The following is a 20,502-nucleotide window of genomic DNA, read 5'->3' on the forward strand; positions in this document are numbered from 1 at the left end:
TAACAAAACTTTTTGAGCATTTAATACAAATTAGGAACATTGTTTTCAGTACTTAGAAATAGTGAACAGATGAAAAAATTACAAGCTCATTTGTATAAAAGAGCAAATTTCCACAGACAAAAGTGGAGTGAGAACATACACACAATCACTTGAGAACTGAAGTGGCATATACACCCAAATATAATTTTTTAAAAACACTGATTAAAGATACCGAAGCTCAAAATGAAAAATAATTAGAGAATACTTCTGAATGATTAAAGAAAAAAAAAAACAATTGTGGAAAAAATCTGCAAAAATTGTGCAACAAAATGAATTTATATGAGGCCACGAATCTGCCCTAAGTGTTATGGAAGGAATTCCTACCCTGGGAAAAAAGCGGTAGACACAGCTTCTAAGACTATTTTCAATAGGAAAGTCTAGGGGCGCCTGGGTGGCTCAGTCAGTTAAGCGTCTGACTCTTGATCTCAGCTCAGGTCTTGATCTCAGGGCTGTGAGTTCAAGCCCCATGTTGGAGCCTACTTAAAAAGCAAGCAAACAAACAAAAACACAACAACAAAAAACTCCTCAAGTCTAAAACAGAAAAGAAACACATGTATATTTATATGAGAACTGATTCACATATTCATGTAACAAAAGGCACTGCTGACTTGAAGAGGAGGTCTACGATAGCAAGAAAAAGCATGAACTTTGAAAACAATCAGATCTGGGTTTGCATCCTATTACCTATTACACATGAGCTGTGGAGACTGTCAGAAAATTACTGAATACCCCAATCTGTTTTTCCATATGTAAAACGAGACAAACATTAGGAATGTAAAAATGAAAAGCCTGGATCTCATATCTATCCACTTCTTCCCACTTCAGACCACAAAACCAAGTTACCGTGCCTCGGGCTGCCACAATGGCGGCCTACCTCATTCCCACACCACCCGAAGGATCTCTTCAAAACATTATTTGAGAAGTAACATATCCAAACAAAGCCAAGTCCTCACGGCTGTCAAGGCCCTGCTTTTCTAGGTCCCACTTAGGACCCTTCCGATACTGGTCCTCTGCTTGCGCAGTCACGTGACAGCCCCGTCACGGTGGCCCAGCCACTGCTTCCCCGAGTACCTCAGGGCCTCTACATTTACTGTTTATTCTCGCCTGAACACTTTCCCTTGGTAGAGCAAGCATCTTTCTATCCTCAGGAGATCAGTTTTTTAAATGGCAGCACCTCAGAAACATCTTTTATCTAAAACAGGCCTTCTGATTTCCTATATTCCCCACTGCTTATTCCTGTCGAATCACTTACAGTAATTCCTACTTTTTACTTTCTCTGTTTACTGTCTGTCTTTGAGCAACAGGAGGATCTTAAAGAACCGTGTACCCCTTGGACTTAACACCATCGCTGGCATCGACCGGGTCATCAATACTGTTTTAATGTACGGCTCTCAACAACCTTCTTCTCTGTCGCCAAAGCAAAAAAATTAACGCGAAACTTAGCTATCTTATTTCAAACACACTATTTTCAGGACTCTTAGTGTTTACTTATTTGTAATCAATGCATATTTTCTGAGAAGTGAAGTTTTCTCTACTAAAACTCTTTCATTATACAATTGGCAGCATGGTAAAAAAAAAAAAAAAAAAAAGAATACAAGCAAATTCACCTAAAAAACTAATTCTATCCTTCATTAGCTATGGCCTTGTGGAAAAAAAAAAGAAACCCATCTTTGTCAGTCAAGTACTTCATACTCCTCACCATGGCTCAAGAGATGAAGAGAAGCCTTACGCTCTTCCTATAAAAGGGGGGGGGGGGAGAGAAGGGGAGCAGCTGCTGCCTGAGCAGTAAGTCTCAAATGAAATAACGTACATGGAAGTGTTTTGTTAAAACTGTAAAACAGCATCTCCGAGGCCAATAAGCCCATGCTGATTTAGCTGTTCTCGTAAAGGCTTTCCTTCCCAGCTAGAGCATAAAGCACTACCCATTTTAGCATTATCTTAAATGTATGATTCTCCCTGTGACACCTAGACTGGGATGTTCTACCCTCTCTCCCTTTTTTCCTTCTTTCTCTTCCCCCAGACAAGTAAAATCTAAGATCATCAAGAGTCAAGCATATAGGGGCGCCTGGGTGGCTCAGCTGGTTAAACCGCTGCCTTCAGCTCAGGTCATGATTCCAGAGTCCCAGGATCGAGCCCCGCATTGGGCTCCCTGCTCATGCAGGAAGCCTGCTTCTCCCTCTGCCTGCCGCTCCCCCTGCTTGTGCTCTTTCTTTCTCTCTCTCTTAAATAAAATCTTTAAAAAAAAAAAAAAAAAAAAGAGTCAAGCATATAAAGGTCCTAAAAACTGGGCTCTCCTAAATATATTATATGAGGACAAAAATTTTAAAACACCACTGTGCTTTCATAGAGGTAATCACATTTCGGAGAAACTAAAATTAATAACATCTTGGAACAAGTTCAAAATGCCAAATCCCCAACTGCTCTCAGCCTAGGCCTAGCAAGTCAGACAAGTACCTGACAGCAATCAGGAGGGACAATGACACCACTCTACCACAAATCACCACTCCTACCTGGCCCCTCATCCAAGGTGGTAGTTCATTGGCTTCTGTGTCTAGCCTTCTAGACCCATTTCTTGGCCTCAATGGACCAAGGAAAAAATTTAGGAAGTCCCAAGTAATAAACTGAACTGATAAATTGGTAACACAGTTCCAAAATTTCCTTGACCAGGGCAATACATTACCTCTCTGCCTACACTCCGTCTAGCTTTACACTTTCACAAGTTCAGGTACTGAGGTTCTTTTGGCATCTGTGAAGCACTTGGTTGACTTCCAATTTCCCCTGCCTTTGCCAGAAAACTGCTAAACTTCCAAAAAGTGCTCCTTGAGTTGTCCAACATTCCCAGACTCCCATCTTATGGCTGGAGGAGTCCTTACTAATTTTAGATTCAAGGATGCCTTCTGTGAGCAATTAGCTATTCAGAGTCTCCACCCCCATCCTGCTTAGACACCCAACATCACTAACACCAAGAAAACAAATACAGCTATCAACAGAGTCCAAGAAAGGCAGTCAAAACCAAGGCTGAAGCACCACTTTGCAACTTTAATAAATAGGCTGGAGACCCTTCCAAAGGAAATGTTCATCTTGCCCCTATAGAGTTGCAAGAGACAGCAGAAGACAACAGAGAGCGATACCCAGAGAGGTAGGGCTGGAGCAAGGGAGGCTGAGGGGATGGAGAACAAGGACAGAGGGACAGACACAGACATCTTAGGAAAGAGCAACTCTGAAGGTGAATTTCTCCCGCTGTGATTTTCAAGAGTATGAGGTGCTCCTAAGCTTTAAGAATGCATTTTAAAGCAAACAAAATGACATTTCAACAGTAAGTGTGGCTCAATCCTGATTCTTAAGCCCCCCCCCAACCCCAGTCTCTGTTTAAGAACCTTAAAATCACCAACCTCACCCCTCTGCCTCCGACTTTTCACACATCTTCTCAGCCTTTCTCCCAGTACAGGGCAGCCAGGCGCCCAGTTATTGGATGCAAAGAGAGAAAGGAGCTTGCGAGCTTTGGGGCATGTGAAGTGCGGCCCCTTACCTTCAGCAACACCACATCCACGGTCCTGTCCACCTTGGAGATGTCACACAAGCTGTAGCGTCTCTTGTGCCGTTCATACATCTTTGTTCCAACGGCGCCCCCCAAGTCCACCGTTCCAAATTTCTCACGCTGAACTGGAGATCACTGCCCTCCTGACTCCTCTCTCTATAAAACCCTCAAAAGGTCCAAAACTGATTAAAAAGAAACCAAGTGGAATCCAATTCCTTGAACGGATGGAAGGCTTTCTGGCAAGCTGAGAGCACTGTAATTCATACTATAAACAGTAAGTGCCTCCTGATCCTATACTTTATGCAGATCTTGAGTGAAAGAGAAGCACACAGCGTTTCCATCACTGGCGACAACTCTAGTAGAAAAATTAAGAAGGAACCGGCTAAGCACAATGGCTGACGCACATGGGGGAAAAACCCAAAGCAGGCAATAAAAATCCAGTATGCACTTTGTCAGGAAAAGCAAAAGACAGAAAAAGGTAAGACAACTCTATTTCAAAGGGATGGCATGAAAACATTCTCATTCTCTCATTAAATTCTGTTCTTGCTTACAAAAACAAAACAAAACAAAAAAGACAAGGAGGGTAAATTTTTCCTTTACAGAAAAAAACAAAAACAAAAACCAGCAGAAGCTTGGAGATTCTGTTCAAAGTCGAGTCTTTGGAGTCAGGCTCTTGCTCACCAGGCAGGAGGGCTTGGTTCTGATTTCAGTTGAAAATCTCTAATGACAGCAGAGGAAAAGAAAGACCACTCCTCCTGCTCTACTCCCTCCTCCCTTCTTGGGCTCTGGCCCTTCCCTGCCCCAGCCCCCCCTTTCCCTCAGGAACGTCACTACTTGCCCTTTGAGCTCCTCACCAGCAGCCTTGGAGGTTTGAAAACCTAATTGCAGTGGGAACATGATTCATCCACAGACGGAGAAGAGAAAAACAAGGCTTCCTTTTCCAACCCACTTCCTCCTCCTCCTCCTCCTCCTCACTGTCCCCTATGAAAAAGGCTCTGTCAGGCATTGCAAGATGCAACTCGAAGGCTTTGATGTCGGAGCAGTACGATAATAAAGGGGGGAGGATGTCATCCTAAACATGAGCAAGTACAACATACTCATCCATTCCACGAAGTACAGAAAATTGAAACTACCCAAGGCGCACACTGCAGCTCCCTGCCAAATGCAAACCAATGATTTAATATGAGAAAAATGTCAGCCAAGTATTTCAGGGCTATGTCTCTAGGATCCAGAAGTGGCTACAAAAGTGCCTGATATGGTTTAAAAATCATCAAGAGTTCATCTTTTTTTTTTTTTTTTTGTGGGGCAGGGGCTGGGTGGGGAGAAAGGGAGTGAGTGAAGGAAGGGGCTTTACAGACAATTAAAGAGAAAAGGAGTAGAATGAATGGGTGCATGTGTCAATACTTCTGAGTGAGGAGGGTCACCTACACTGGGACTGCTCCCCCCCCCCAGGGCTTTCAAGCGCACTGGCTAAGCCGTGTGGCTCTGTCACTTCATTCTTGCCGAGACCCACCCCCCCCCCAGCTCCGCCCTGTGCCACACACAGCCTCTGAGCGGCCTACTCCAGAATTCACCCTCTTCAGACACCCTCTCAACTTGGTTCGTAAGTGATGGGCGGGGGGGGGGGGGGGGGGGGGGGGGGGGGGGGACGGGACTGAAGGAAGCAAAAAGGGGGAAAGAGTGGAGAGAGGAAAAGAATAAGATCTTGTCCTTCTAGGAGCATTAGGCTGCCACCATTTTCCTCAAGGGGCTAGGGGAGTCCTTAGCCAGACCTGAAGAGTGTGAACGAGGGGGTTCAGATACCACAGGGGAGAGGAAGAAAAGAGATTTAGTACTTAAATTTCTGTCAGTATTGCAAACAGAGTTGGTGACAAGGTTTCTCAGGAGTTTTATAAAAGGGGTGTAGAAGATCTGATGAGTCACCCTTTCCTCAGTCCAGGCGTTCACACTGCTAACCAGCCAAAGGAGGGAAATGCAGCAAACCCTATGAGAAAGCGAGTGTTTTCCTCACCTATTACTACACTGCGGCCCTAGCTGTGCCCAACGCAGAGCCCGGATCCCCACGCCTCCCTGTGTCATCCAAGGCGGGTGGACCGCCTCCCCCTCCCCGCATGCCCCCGGTGAGCCCTGGCTCTGTGATGTTACCAACACGAACAGTGAAACAGACGTTGCTTTTCACTAGAGTGAGGATGGAAAACAGTAGAAACACGATGATTAGAGAGAGATTAAGAAATTGTAAATAAAGTTCTTGCTCAGACTTCCCAAAGGGTGGGAACCTGACCAGGACTTTACAAATACTTTGAGACTCTGTGGTCCAGAGCACAAATCGGAAGACCCGTTAGGCTTTAGGGTATGGGAAAATGGCTGGTTTTATCAGCTTTTCTGTAGGAACTTTCATCAGGCTGTAATTTAGAAACCCCCTCCTCTCCATATGAACACAAGGCTGGCTCCCCTCTGCCCTCCGCATGGTTTATCCCTCCTGCCACTCCCTCTGTTTTAATTAGAAGCAAATGTTTCCTGCTTCCAAGGTTCCCAGGCATCTCTCAAGGGATCGGAGATGCTTTAGTCACCATACAGCCTTCCTATTCCCAACCTCGTCTAAGTACTTACTGACTTAAATGCAGATAATCTATATTGCTTTAACAGATATTTTGTGCCTTGCAGTGAAGGCAAACAAATAACAAGGTCTCTGTCCTCAAGACGTTTACATAAAGAGAAACCGGTTTCAAAATAATGTAATTGTCCGAAATGTTTTGAGACCTACGACTAACCTTTTTATTTCTGACCATCTGCTGACTTTGTGCCAGAGGCTGGAAATCTAGGTTTCCTACTCCTTCTGCACACATAAACCTACTACAAAGATTTGGAATTGTCCTTCCGTATTCTGTTCCTTCTTGTAGAATAAACGCTTTGGGTAGGGAACAAATACTCGGGGCGGGGAGGGAGCGTCTGTTTTGCTTTCCCCTCTGGATCTGTTCAGCACTTTCCACAGAAGACAGAATCCGCAGTCCTGTGCTTGGGCTGCTGAGCTGACAATTCCAAGTTTTTATCAAAAACATCTGGAACCACTGAACAGTTATTCAGTTAGGAGTTTGAAACACAGCAACCAATCATTTTATATCCAGACCAGAGCCGAGAGCTACGAATTTTTGTTTTGAGAAAATTCTCCCTTTTCTTTAATTTTGGGAACTTGTAGTAAAATAGGTTTATTATTGACAGCCTCTTACCATAGTAGTTATTTACAAGATTAATCGTATCTCCCTTCTGTGTCCTCCATCCCACTCTCTATCCTCAAAAGGAGTCCCAAATTCTTCAACAGAAGCAACCAGTGCTTTTACTCTGTTCATACCACAGGCCCAACGTATGTTCTTAAAGATTCCAGAAAATGAAGTAGAAAAATATTTTATGCATTTTAAGTCACCTACAGCATTTCTGTTCACAAATTAAATTTTCCCTTGATTTATTTAATTACAAGATCTAACACCTTATCCAAATTATTTAAGCAATTCTTACGGGTCAGCTCTATTCAGCTCCTTTTGTTTAGTTAGGGCAGAACCCAGTCTCAAGGCCCCACAGTCAAATTTCTGAATTAGGACACCACCTAGTGGGGAAGCTAAGACCCAAACAGAACACCAAAAGCCGGTAAGCACTGTGGGGAGGTGCAGGGGGGTGGGTCGGAGGGGGGGGTCTACTTCTAAATATTTTTCCTGTAACCCCAAAGTGAACACAAAGCAGCAGCATGAGAATGGGCGCTGGCTAACTGACCCCTCCCCATGATCAACTCAGTCTCTGCAGGAACACAAGGTACCAGGGTGAAAAGTCAAGGTTCTTTCTATTCCTAGGTGGGCCGCTGTCTCACTGAGCAATGTGGGAGGATGACTTGGACTCTCTGGACCTAGGTTTCCAGAACTGAAAAATGACGGGGTGGGCACAAGAGGAAGTTCCTTCTTGACTGGACATGGTCAGCGTGAGACTAAGAAATCTTTATCACCTGCCATATAGCTCATAGGATGTGGGCAGACGCAGAGGAGAAAGAAAAAGGAATTGAGAAATTCTTTCAAAATCGGCTGTAGAAAACGTGTATTCTTGCGTCACTGTTTACCTCCGCCACTCTTCACATGAAATCAGAAGGAAGGAAAGGTCTACCACATTTACCTGTGATTTCATTAACTTAAAAATAGTGAGTCACCCAGAGTTACCCATTTGTTGGTGGCAAAATTTACTAGAATACAGATAAAACACTTCACCTCCACTTAAGGCAATTCTCGTCTGCTTGGAATAACAGACTCCTTCATGTATGATGGTTGATTAATTGAGACGAGAAAGAAGGAAATTCTTTACAATGGCTGCAAGAGCACGGTTTCCATTTGGGATTTCCTTTTTAATTTCAACTGAGGTGTTTGATCCAGGAGAGGGAGGCCTACTGTCCTTGCCCCCAGGCATTTCTCTTTCAGATTTGGAGGTTCCAAGGTGAAAAAGGCAGCGAAGAGGAAGGCCTGGCGGGCAGCCCACCAGCAGTTCTTTTTCATTTGGCCTGAGTGGTAGCAAAGCTGCTCGTCTGCTTTAACCCCTTACTGCCTTCGCAAGAAGAAACCTGAAGGCCATTTAGCTGCTAGCAGCAAATTATTTGACCACAACTAACAATGGCAAAAGAAATTACGATGGAAGAATCCAAGAAAAGTAACAAAAAGCCTTAAAAATGTCTCTGCACAAACTTTTGCTCCTCCTGGGAAACAGGTCTCAACAGGAACAAGCCCACAAATGCTGAATTTTACTAAAACTGCCAACAGCTTGGTAAAATAAAAGGAGTGGGGAGAAAGAGAGATGGCAGAATTGTAATTTCGGATAGAAAGTAGTGACAGGATAGCTTCTTCTGGGGCAGGACTGATTAACAACAACGTGTACTGAGTACTTGTTGTTTGCCAGGTGCTTCCACATGCACAATCTCATTGATTCCTCCTCAAAAGCTAGCATGTTAGCACCCACTTTGCAGCTGAGCAAGAAGCGCACTCAGAATACCTCTTGTGTAAGGTCATACAGCTAACAACATGAGCCTCTCTCAAACTCAATTCTGTAAATCTTCTTTCCTTTCATTACGCATCTTATCTTGCCTTGAGTAATCCCCCAAAGTTAAAGAAAGAAAACTATTGTTGAGAAAATGTGATTTAAAATTTGAGGAAAGAAAACTTGGAATTTGTTACTCGTATCAATTATTTTCATATCTGATTTTACACAAATGCCAAAGGACTGAAAAAATTTTTTTAAATAAAAATGACAAATCGTTCCTAATTTTAGAAAGTACAGGTAGAAAGTGTATCATTAAACAGACTCGACTTCTTTGTCAACATTTTAATACTGAACATTTCCTTTTTTTTTTTTTTAACGCTTCTCACTCTAGTAATACATTACAAAAATCAGAATGAACGCATCCAACACAGAGACTTTAGTCTGAACACTGACGCCTGAGAGCCAGGTCTTCCTCAGAATGAACCGGTCTACTAATCCTAGTTTTTCTCCTTGGGACAAACATTATGTTGAGGCAGCATTTTAAATATTTGAAGATACCCACCACGACTCACCACCCTCCTCAGAGCTTCTCCCCTGGATCACAGTTCCCACAACTGCTTGCTGGTTGATGGCTCTCGCATACCCTGGGGTGATTAAGATCAAACTGACTGTCTTAACAGGAATACCACCCTATTACAAGGATAAACGCCTCTGATGAAATAAGCTCACTTCCTGTACCTTTTTTGTTGGACTCAAAATAGGTCTTCTCCATACTCTAATAAATGTTCCATACCTTGTGATTTTATGTAAGAACCCACTTTACATCTTTCCCTTCTATATTCTCATTATCACTTTAGCCTAAAACAGCATCTTGAATCTAGATTCTGTCACTGAAATAACAGCTGTCCCTCCAAACCTTGTGTCATCAATAAAGCTGAAGAGCAAGGCTAACAATGGAGGCCCAGGGGCGCCTGGGTGGCTCAGTCGGTTAAGTGTCTGCCTTCAGCTCAGGTCACAATCCCAGGGTCCTGGGATCGAGCCCCACATCGGGCTCCCTGCTCAGCGGAGAGCCTGCTTCTCCCTCTCCCTCTACCTGCCGCTCTGCCTACTTGTGCTATCTCTCTGTCAAATAAATAAAATAAAATCTTTAGAAACAAACAAACAAAAAAACAATGGAGGCCCAGAGATACCCCAAAGCCTCCCCTGGAAGGACGGCGATGCACCAACCAGCACTCCTGATGAAGGGCTAGTCCATCAGCTATAAAGCCAACTGAACCTCCAGTCCCATTTCTTCATCTTCTTTACTATGTGGAACAATCTGTAACATTTCTTGCTGAAATTAATACATACTAGATGGCTGGCATTCTCCTGTTCAGCCCGTCTAGTGACCCTATCCAAAGAACTGAGACACCGCCCATGCAGCATACAGTTTGATAATCATCTCTGTGTGCTCATGCGCTATATTTGAAACCAGATCCCAGAGACAGTCATATCTGATCAACTATAAATCATATTCACTGTTATTTCTGAATGTTCTGGCAACATTTATTTTTAGCATGATCATTATGACTACATCACATAAGACAGTACAGCACTGACAAAAAACAAAACCTACTCTGATTTTTTCCCTCATAATGGTGTAAGAACTACTTCTCACGTGCAGAAATCTTACCAACTTCATAATCCTACAACTGCAAACTTTTAGTTAAGCAAAATAACTATAATAGCACCTCTTTTTCCCCCCAAAGCATTAAGAGTAAAAAGGAAATGCACCCTCCCCACATGTTCTTATTCTTCAACACACTGACTATACTATTAAAGAGTCATTCAAATAACACTTCTGCTATTTCCCCTGCCCAAATAGTTGGTATATACACTTACAACCACAAGGTTCAGACTAAACTTTTGGTCATAACCTCTATTTCAGATGGTAAGCTAGACCTTGAAAAATATTTTTTAAGTTATCACTTAAGTGATTTTTTTTGAAAGATTTACTTATTTGGGGGGAGGGGAGGGAGGGACAGAGGGAGAGGGAGAGAGAAACTCTAAGCAGACTCCATACTGAGTGTGCAGTGCAACGTGGGGCTCGATCTCACAACCCTGAGATCACGACCTGAACCAAAATCAAGAGTCAGATGCTTAACCAACTGCACCACCCAGGCACCCCCACCACTTAAATGATTTTTAAGCAACTTTATTGAGATATAATTGACATACGATAAGTGGCACCTATTTAAGTATACCAAATATTTTGTATTTTTAAGTAGAATTTTCAAATTTTTCCAAAGAATGTGGCTTTAAGATACATTAGTATTTTAAAAACATGGAATGCTCAGAATGCTAAAAATGGCAAATTTAGTATCAGTAGCAACTTGAACAACCAAGAAATTTCACAAGGAAAATTCGTAATGTTGTCGTGATCGTATACTACAATCCTCAACAAGCTTTTCAGGAAGTGTAGTGGGTCAGACAGACATTTACTCAACCCCCATGCTGGGCACTGAAGGTCCAGCAGCAAACAAGGCATGAAGAAGTTACGATAGTGGGCGAGAAGTGTTTGAACAGAGGAGTAGGGTACTCCGTCTCTTGAAGAACATCTGCCTGGAGATGGAAACGCTCCATGGGCCAGCACAGGCCTGCTGCGGCGACGCTGACTAACCAGAGGCCCGACAGAGGAGCAGGGACTAACTAGGTGAGAGGAGCGTGCGCGGCACTGCAGGGAGCCCCAGGACGGAGAGCTTCGGAGGCATTCTGGGGAGAGGTTCTGGCAGAGGATCGGGTGCCAAGGCCCAGAGGCGAGAAAGAGCAAGTGGCAAAGGACGAGGCCTGAGGAGCAGAAAAAGGCCAGCTCCCGATGAACGCGCTACTCATATTGAGAAGTCTGAACCACTGCAACAAGAAAAAGCCACTGAAGGGTTGTTAGCTAGGGAAAGGCACGATCAGTTCTGCACTTCAAAAATACCATTTTTCTAGAGCATGCTCAATAGACAGGAGGGAGAAGATGAGAGGCAGGGAGAGGGGTCACAAAGCTGTAACGGACAGTGGATGAGAGTGGAGGGGAGGTCCGAAGGTATTTACCTTTGACAGGCACTGGGGGTGGGAGGGGCGAGGGAGAAAGCAGTGTTGTTTGACTGGGATTCTGCCCTGGGCAACCAGATAAACAGTGGAATGGAGCACAAGGAGGTGGCAGGAAGGGATCAGATGATCAGTCGGTTTTAGACGCAGGGAATCCGAGGATCTCAGAGACATCCAAGCAGAGCGCTGGTAAGCAGGCGAGCATGTGCATCTAGAGCCCAGGAGAATGGCTGGGATTGGACATTCAGATTTGGGAATCAACACACAGATGGGACATCAGGGACGCGAAAAGAAGGAAATATCTCATAGAACAGTAAACAATGTCAAGTGTTGTAAAAAGGTCAAGCAAGTAAGAGATTTGGATTTTGCTAACGTTTTGTGGACTGATAGGGGCAGCTCTGAGGTAGCAGAGTGATGAGAGCTGGATTTAAATATTCTACCATTTCACAAGGAAACATTTAGGCTCTGTCCGTATGCTCAACTTTTCCTAGCTGCCTCTTAAGATATTTTTCCTATTAGAGAAAGCATCTTAGTGAATCCTTCCATAATGGTTGCTATAGGATTGCTAACCTGGTAATAAATATTTTAGATTGTAAAAAACTTTCTGAGAAATGAAGCATTAACAGAGAAAAAGAACCATTAACACAAAGTGAGTTTTACACAACATGGATGCCTGTTCTTTTGCGTACTTTCAATTCTTTCCAAGAGATTCTGTCATAGAGACCAGAACAGAACACTTGAGTGCACACACTGCTATCTTGGTTAGGAATATGGACAAGGGCTTCATAACAGCTAGAGAAGGGAAGCAGGGTGGACAGTGTTTTGGCAAGGAAATGGAAAAAGAAGAGAACAGCCAACAAGTAAGAAACTCCCCTTCCATATGAATTTCTATGGAAATAAGAACAAACCTCATTCTATAAAACAAAGACAATGAGATCAAGGGAAACAACACTGACATTTACTGACCAGAATTTCCTAATGGGATTTTGTCATCACTAGCATGTCACGGCCAGTTAGTAGTGAACTAGTGAGTATTAACAAAATTCATTTATCCCTTCAACAAATATTTAAATGCCTGCTTTAGTTCTGGTGCTCTGCAAGGTGTTATGAGCTATAAAGATGGATGAGACATTCCTGGGACCTCAAGGAAGGGGCAACAGCATGAAATACAAACACGAGACCACATGGGTAGTACAAATGAAATGCAGAACTCCACCAAAGGAATGAGGATCTCTGGCTGAACTCATTAGGCAGAAAAATTCCATGAAGGTGGGCGTAGCCTTTAAAGAGTGTGAATGGGGTACAGATGTTGATGAGTAGCAGGTATGACGGAGGACTAGCCAAACTGTCTAGTCACATGCGTCAAATCCTTTGGGGTAGTGCTAGAACATTAGCCTGGGAAAGCATTAACCACCTAGATTATAAAAGCATATGATGTCATGCCAAAAAGTACAGACTCTATTCAGAGGCAAGTGGGAGCCAGCAAGGGCTTTGGAGCAGAGAAGCCATATGGCTTGTGCTGTAATTCAGGAGGACACTACAAAAGTCTTTGGCCTCATCAAGCCTAATCTCCCTCGTCTGGATGTCATACCACTCCATGGTCTCATCCAGTCTCATTCGCTACTATTCCCCAAGATAGGTATCCAGCTGGTCTCTTAAGGACCACAATCAGGACTTGGTTCTTCCTACCTCAACACCCCTGGCCCTTAGGAACCGTTGTGGCTTATAGAATTCCCTACCTCATCACTCCACCTTAGCCAAAATCCACCCTTTAAATCCTATTTTCCTAATTAGGGAATCTCTCTGCCTATTCTAACCTACCTTAAAACTCTATCCTTTGAACTTCGATAGTCCTGAACTCTGACGCACTCACTTCCCAGCATTCTGCCCTGCACCGTTCCTTCATGCTTACTTTGACTCTAAGTAGATGGGGAGTTCCTTAAAGGCCAACAGGCACTTCTTCAGTTTCTCCTGTGGAGTGCTAAAAATGGCACCAGACACCCAAAGGCTGGATGACTGATTATGTACTCATTTATTACCACAGTCATAATCCTCAGACTTTTCCAATGGCTGACCAGATTTAGTTATTGAACAACAAGAGAACAAGTTTTTGTCAGTGTTAACATACAGAGAAGGTGGTTAGTCTAAAAGAGTTTCCGAATTTAAAGGATAAAAGCCCTGGTCAGACATGAAAACTTAATGTTCAAAGTAACCATACCCTTAGGAAAATTTTGTATCCCACATAAAATGCAAATGTATTACTTTAGGAAATTACTCAACTTACTCTTATTTTTCACTTCACGGCAAAAAGAATAGCCCTAATATAGTCACTCAGTCAGACAAGCCAAGAAGTGATTCAACTTCCCGTGGAAGACTTCCCTCATCCCTCCAGGCACACACACACCACCATACAGTCATGCCTTCCAAAAAAATATAGATGTATAACTTGCTCTTTTTATCAATTGTCCAAAAGACAAAACAAAGGGAAGAGAGAAAAATCCTTCAAGAAAAAAAAAAAAAAATCCCCTACTTTCTAACACAACTGCCAGGTCAGTTTTGCCATTTGCTCATTCCCAAAAGAATAAATCTGGTTTTGCTCATTTAGAGACTACTATTTGGAGCTTGTATTTGATAATTTTATTCAACTAGAACAGGTATTTTGACGTTTGCACATTTTCAAGGAAGGATAACATAACTGTTTACCTCAGATGAAATTGTGAGAATTTGTGTCGGACGAAATGTTAGCACAAAAATATGTTTTGGGGTGGGGGTGGGGGAATGGCCCTTTACTGAAATCCACACAGGCTGAGATGTCCCCTACAGTACACGCCAGAAGTGAAGGGGCGGCCGACTGGCTAGTGACGCTCCACACAACGGTCAAGAGCAACCCTGCAGCTAGACTGTCTCGGGCACGCTTTATGACCTTTCTGTTCCTTGGTTTCTCACCTGTAAAATGGGGGCAAAACCCATCAGGACAAAGCATCGAAGAAAAATGTCGCTATGAGGAATAAATGAATTGATACATGTAAAGTATGTTGTAAATGCCTGTGGCATGAGTACTGTTAGTTGCCGTAATATTTTATTGTCATGAATACATTTTTGCCTTATTTACAAAGAAAGAAAAGAAAGAAAAGAAAAGAAAGAGAAAGAAAGAAAGAAAGAAAGAAAGGAAGGAAGAAACAAAGAAAGAAAGAAAGAAAGGAAGAAAGAAAGGAAGGTATTGAAGGCAACCTACAAGGGTGTGTGGAAGGCAAAACCAAGCAACTGATATATTCTGACTCAGGTTAGAAATTAAAGACCCAAACACCTTTGCTTTGAATCAGATTGCTAGGTTCCCTCTGAAGATATTTGTATCCTGGGAAAAAGAAGCAGAGAGAGAGAAAAGTCTTCTTTTCTCCGGTAAGTGGAGAAGGCAGGTAGCCTCCCCAGACACTAAGACCAAAGAAACTACTGAATTTCTCAATGCTGTTTTATGGAGAAGCAGTTCTTAAAAAGGTCAAGACAGAATTGGGAACTCAGACGAAAGAGTTTTTAGCCTTTCTAGAGTGGGGGGAGGGGGGAAAAGAAAAACGCTCTTCATCTGAGGCAAAGGGAAAGGAATAAGAAAAGACAGATATTTATAGATTTTTCCTGGCCAATCCCCAAGTGCCTAATTTGGACCGAATTTACAGTGTCCCTGAACAATCCCTACCCAGAAGGCTGAAATACCAGAGTGACCCGCTGGGATGAGGAGTGTTTGGCTCTAAGAGGTGACTCAGGAGAAAAGCCCAGCACGATGACAGCTTCTCTGCTCGCTTCCCTCACTCTTCTTGTAAGACTCTTCTACTGCTGCCACACAAGTCAGCTTACCATCCACTGTGAAGACCAGACTTCACACCTGACTGACTCCGTGTCCTTGATCCTGCCCTCACGGTCTTCCTCATCTCTTCAAAGCCGGTCAAGTCTTTAACTGCTTCCTATGTGATCACATTCATGATGCTTCCACTAAAAAGCTGACTGTCAGAACTGCGTTAGCACTCCTACCCTACTGATAGCATCCATCGATTATCACACGAATCCCGGTACCTGCTGTCCAAGTCCCTTGGAGCAAGCTCTCTCTTATTTCTTGTATTTCCTATAGATTCCTGGCCTTAGCAATCAACAAATGGTTCCTACAGGAATAAATAAGTATCCACCTCTCTGTCTGAAGAAGATCTTTCAGGCAACGTAAACCCATTTCTCAGGAGATCAAACTGGTACAGGCAATCTAGATGCAGAAGCTCCTTTTATTCATACATCTGAATAACCCATGGATTTCTGGCATGGAGATATACACTAGAGAAAAGTCATCGACTCTGCTCACTGCAAACAAATGGCATGAGTAGTTGGACCTTGTCACTAAATAGGACATATCAGAAATTAATCAGCAAGCAGAAGAACTTCTCAGCCTACCCTGAATGGCTTTTTGAAATATAAATTACCGTTGAGGTAGGTTCTGTAAGGCCATTCTGGAGATCTGTCAGGCTAAATACATACTGATTTTTATTTGTTCATAATTAACAACAGACTGATATAACCTAGTACCTTTCTAATAAATACGCAGATGTCTCTTTTTAGAATATAGATGTTTTTAACACAAACCTTGAAAAAAGGAAACTGTTCCCAGTGAAACTTAAAAAAAACAAAACAAAACATATTCTGCACAAAATGGTGAATTATTAAAGACTAAATGCCTCGGAAGCATTTGGTACTTTCTTCAATGATGTGCGTGTATGTGTTCAGTGCCGGGTTTAATGGCTCAGGAGACTGCACTGACAAGATGTTCACTATGTCAAGGACAATACATCTAACGAATCAGGCTACTCCCCTGAGCTCCCAGCACTAAGCAGGACACGTCAGGAGGCCTTTGCTCTGTTCCTCCAACTTGCCACATGTAAGTCTATCACAAAATCTCTCTTCTGCCTGCCCTATGAGGATGCTGTAAGAACAGGCATTAGTGGTTTTCCAAAGAGCACAGCTTCAGTTAATACGGCTTACTGTTACTGCCCTTCTTTCATACAAGTGCAGTTTTCCAAGGTCTGAATTCTAATGGCTCTTCTCCAATTCTCACACCAATGAAGCTGAAGAAGTTTTGCTCTTTTGTTTCACTACAAAGGCAATTATCCAAACTCTACATAGATAAGAGTTCTTGGTTCAATTCTAAATACTCAAATGAATGGGTTATCAAAAAAGAGCTTCTCTTCTCCACCTGATTTTTAGTTGCAACTCCAGCCACCCTTATTAAATTAGTTTTTTAACCTCGTTAACAACACTTAAAAGCTTCAAGTATATTTGCTATGGAAATAAGAAATAGGATTTTATTTTATTTTTTTAAAGATTTTATTTATTTATTTGAGAGAGTGAGAGAGTGTACGCACAAGCGGGGGGGGAAGGGCAGAGGGAGCCCGATGCGGGGCTCCATCCCAGGACCCCAAGATCATGACCTGAGCCGAAGTCAGACGCTTAACCATCTGAGCCACCCAGGCGCCCCAGGAAATAGGATTTTAAAAGAAAGGGAATTACTTAAGATTGTCAGTGCCCTGAAGGAGAGAAATTAGTAAGTGGATTGAGTGAATATACTCTTATGTAAAGTTCACTGAAGTACTACAGACAATTATCAACTAAGTAGAAATCACTCTTGCTGAAGTTCTTCCTGCGTTCCATTTTCTTTCAAGATCCTCACCATGCACTGAACATTACAGATGGCCGTCACGTGGGAGAGAATGTTGCAGGTCACCGTGCGGAGTCAGCGGCGGGAGGCAGCAGAGTTCCCCGTGCAGCAGGGCGCACGACACACGGCTCACCTCACGATTCCAGTACCTCGTGCTTCAGTGTGGGGAAGGAGGGCAGTGCGTCCACTTGAGAAGGGCCCTCAAGAATGAAAGAGCCCCTGCGTAGACTGCAAGGGTGCACCTGAGGCAGAGTACCAATGAACAAGTACAACAGCACATTTAAATGGAAATGAGTCTCGTGTGGCTGGCCACGGGACGGTCAGCCAGAACAGCAACGCCAATGGGACCACACAAGCAACCTCAGGACACAGACTGTGAAGTCCACGTACGCCACACCCTAAGTTTAAAAACTTAAGCGCTAATTTGATTTACTTTTCGTAAGAATCTGTAACATAAGCTAGAGCAGCGGTTCTCAAAGCGTGGTCTACAAAACCTTGAGGCTCCCAGAGGCATTTTCACGGCATCTGTGGGGTCACACCTATTTTCAAGGCACTACTAATAGGTCACTGCCCTTCTCGCTCTGTTGATGTTTGTGCTGATGGGCCTTCAGAATCGAGAATCAAGGCACTGTTACCAACAAAGTGAACCAGTGGTCATTATAGTCTTCACTGCCATACACTCACCATTTTAGAAAAAAGAAAAATATTTTCACATAGAATGTCCTTGATGAAGCTGTAAACATTAATTTCATTACATTTCAATCTTTAGGTACATATCTTTTTAATCTTCTGTGACAAATGGAAAGTATTCAGAAAATGCTCTGCATACAAGGTAGGATGGTTATCTTGAGGAAATTCACTTGTGCAAATGTTTTAAGTCGTGGGCTAAGCTAGCCACTTTTTTCATGGAACAACATTTTTACTTGAAAGACTCGCAAACAAATGATGCTTATTCAAGAACTTGGGTATTTTCTTGGAAATGAACAAAGTGAACCTGTCTTTCCAGAGAAAGAACTGGTAATATTTATCGCTGATGATAAAATTCAGACTTTCAAGTGAAAATGAGAATTATGGAAAACTTGTATTCGCCACTGTGAAACTGCCAAATTTACTGATATTTAAAGCCATTTCTGATGAGACTGCTGGTAATATTAACAAAGGTGATTTTGACACTGAAAATGAAAAAAACCTTCAACATTTGGAAGAGCTGCATATTACTCAATGAATCAGTACTTTCCAAATGACTGATCCATTAGTTTAGAAAATCATGCACAGCTAAAAGACCCACTGAAGTACAAGGCAGACCAATGGACTTTAACGTATCAGAGGACAAAAAGTTCAACAATATGACTTCAGATTCCACATTGCAAATAATTCTTAAGAGCCTATCATCTGTAAGTTCTGACCTGGTATAAAATAAAAATACCAAATTATCTGAGAAGACGATTACAATATTCCTCCCTTTTACAAGCATATACCTGTGTGACACTGGGTTTTCTGTATTTACTTCAACCAAAACACTACACTGTAACAAGTGAAATGCATAAGAGCTATGAGAATCCAAGTGTTCTCTACTGAGTGAAGTCACATTAAAACCAATTAGATTAAAATGCCACTCTTCTAATTTTGTTTTGGAACTTATTTTCCAAAAGAACATGGTCCTTCATATTAACAAGCAGTGATCTGTTACTGTTATATAAATGAACTGATACTTTTTAAATGTCTCGGCTTTAATTTCTAATGTGGTAAATATTTGTAGGTATAACCCATACAAACAAAAGTTCTCTGGAGTTCCTGATAATGTTTAAAAGTGTAATGGGATCTTGAGACCAAAAAGTTGAAAAACTGCTGAGATATTTATAAGGTAGAAAGAGATCAGTGGTAAGGAAACCAACGAATACAGTTGAGAAAGGATGAAAACATGAACCCTCTAAATCAGAGTTTGAAGCGACAGGTTAATTAAATTTGACAGAAAAAAAGTGGGGACTGGTGGGGGCAATGTGGGATGAAAGCTTTCTAGCTTAAGAAACTGCATGAAAGCCAATGCCTTTAGTTACAGATGAAGTGAGGCCCAAAGATTTCATAATATTTTGAATGAAGCTGATGAATTAAGAGTAACTACAGCAGGAATGAAAAGCAAAGACGGTTTTCTGGCAGGTGCACAAAATTCCTTAGGAAAAGACTGTTTCCATGATCTACATGCGAAAGGACTTAGCGGGGAGGTGCTTCCTAGGTGACCATATGGCTGAATAGGCCTCATTCCATTTTTGAGAGACCAGGGCAAATGACCAACAGGTAAACTGACGCGAGTAACTCTTTAACACAAGTTCCTGTACGACTAGCAGATTAGTGTCCACTGATGTACACTTTTTCATGCAACAGTCAGCGATGCCATCATAATTCTGAGACATCAAGAGGAAGACAAATTGTGTCCAGTGTTTGCCAGCCAAACGCATTGGCATTTCAGAAATATACTGCAGCAAAGATTTCCAAACCAAAGCTCCAGCACTGACGGCTTTATGTCCATGTGCCATTCCAGAAAGATTCACCTGTCACAGATTCCATGGAGAGGAAATGTTCTGACCGCTTTAGGAGAGGCTCTTCAGTCCTAGGGCAGGTAATAAGAGGAACCACAGGCCACAACTCTAGGGAATGGAAGTTAAAAACGTGGTAGAAGACTTCATACAATTTTCTCTCTCTGCCAAAGCTGAATTGTCTCTCAGTTCAGCTACTCCCTTTGGTCATCAGAGTATATATGCTTTTTGATGGGAGGGAGGCAGAGATGTACTCCTTTGGAAAGGACACCTTGTTAAAATGTAAAATCAATGGCATGCAGTCGTCAAATGTTTTAATTACTATTTGTTTATTAGAAAGAACTTCCTAAAGGAACATTTGTTTTGTGGAAATGAATGCTGATCAAGTCCTATTAGCTTAGAGATGGCCCAGCAGCGCCTCCACTTAGGCCGAACAGCTGCTGACATTTCCTGTGAGGAACTGTGTATGTCCAACACCAAGAGCTCTGCCTTTAAAAATATTTGACAAGTCCCACTTTTTACTTCTTTATGGATTTGTACAATTATCTCCCTTCATTAGACTACATTAGTTGGTTATGTGATAAAATCCTTTCCAGAGAAAGAACTCTGCTAGTCCTTTC

At 42.5% G+C, this 20,502-nt stretch overlaps 1 protein-coding gene across 2 annotated transcripts in view; it reads right to left on the minus strand.

Annotated features, from left to right (window-relative positions):
* Positions 1-20,502, minus strand: part of AKAP13 (A-kinase anchoring protein 13) — a 313,740-nt gene that overhangs the window by 107,673 nt on the left and 185,565 nt on the right. The window contains exon 1 of one of the 2 annotated variants that reach the window (XM_032392053.1): positions 3,569-4,703. The exons of the other annotated variant lie outside the window; for it this stretch is intronic. Coding sequence (XP_032247944.1) covers positions 3,569-3,649 — 81 coding nt within the window. The 5' untranslated portion in view covers positions 3,650-4,703. Of the gene's footprint in view, positions 1-3,568; positions 4,704-20,502 lie in introns of those variants that run through there. 2 annotated transcript variants of the gene reach the window in all.

This window comes from Phoca vitulina, unplaced genomic scaffold (assembly GCF_004348235.1).
Source record: "Phoca vitulina isolate PV1807 unplaced genomic scaffold, GSC_HSeal_1.0 scaffold65, whole genome shotgun sequence".
Taxonomy (NCBI): Eukaryota; Metazoa; Chordata; class Mammalia; order Carnivora; family Phocidae; genus Phoca; species Phoca vitulina.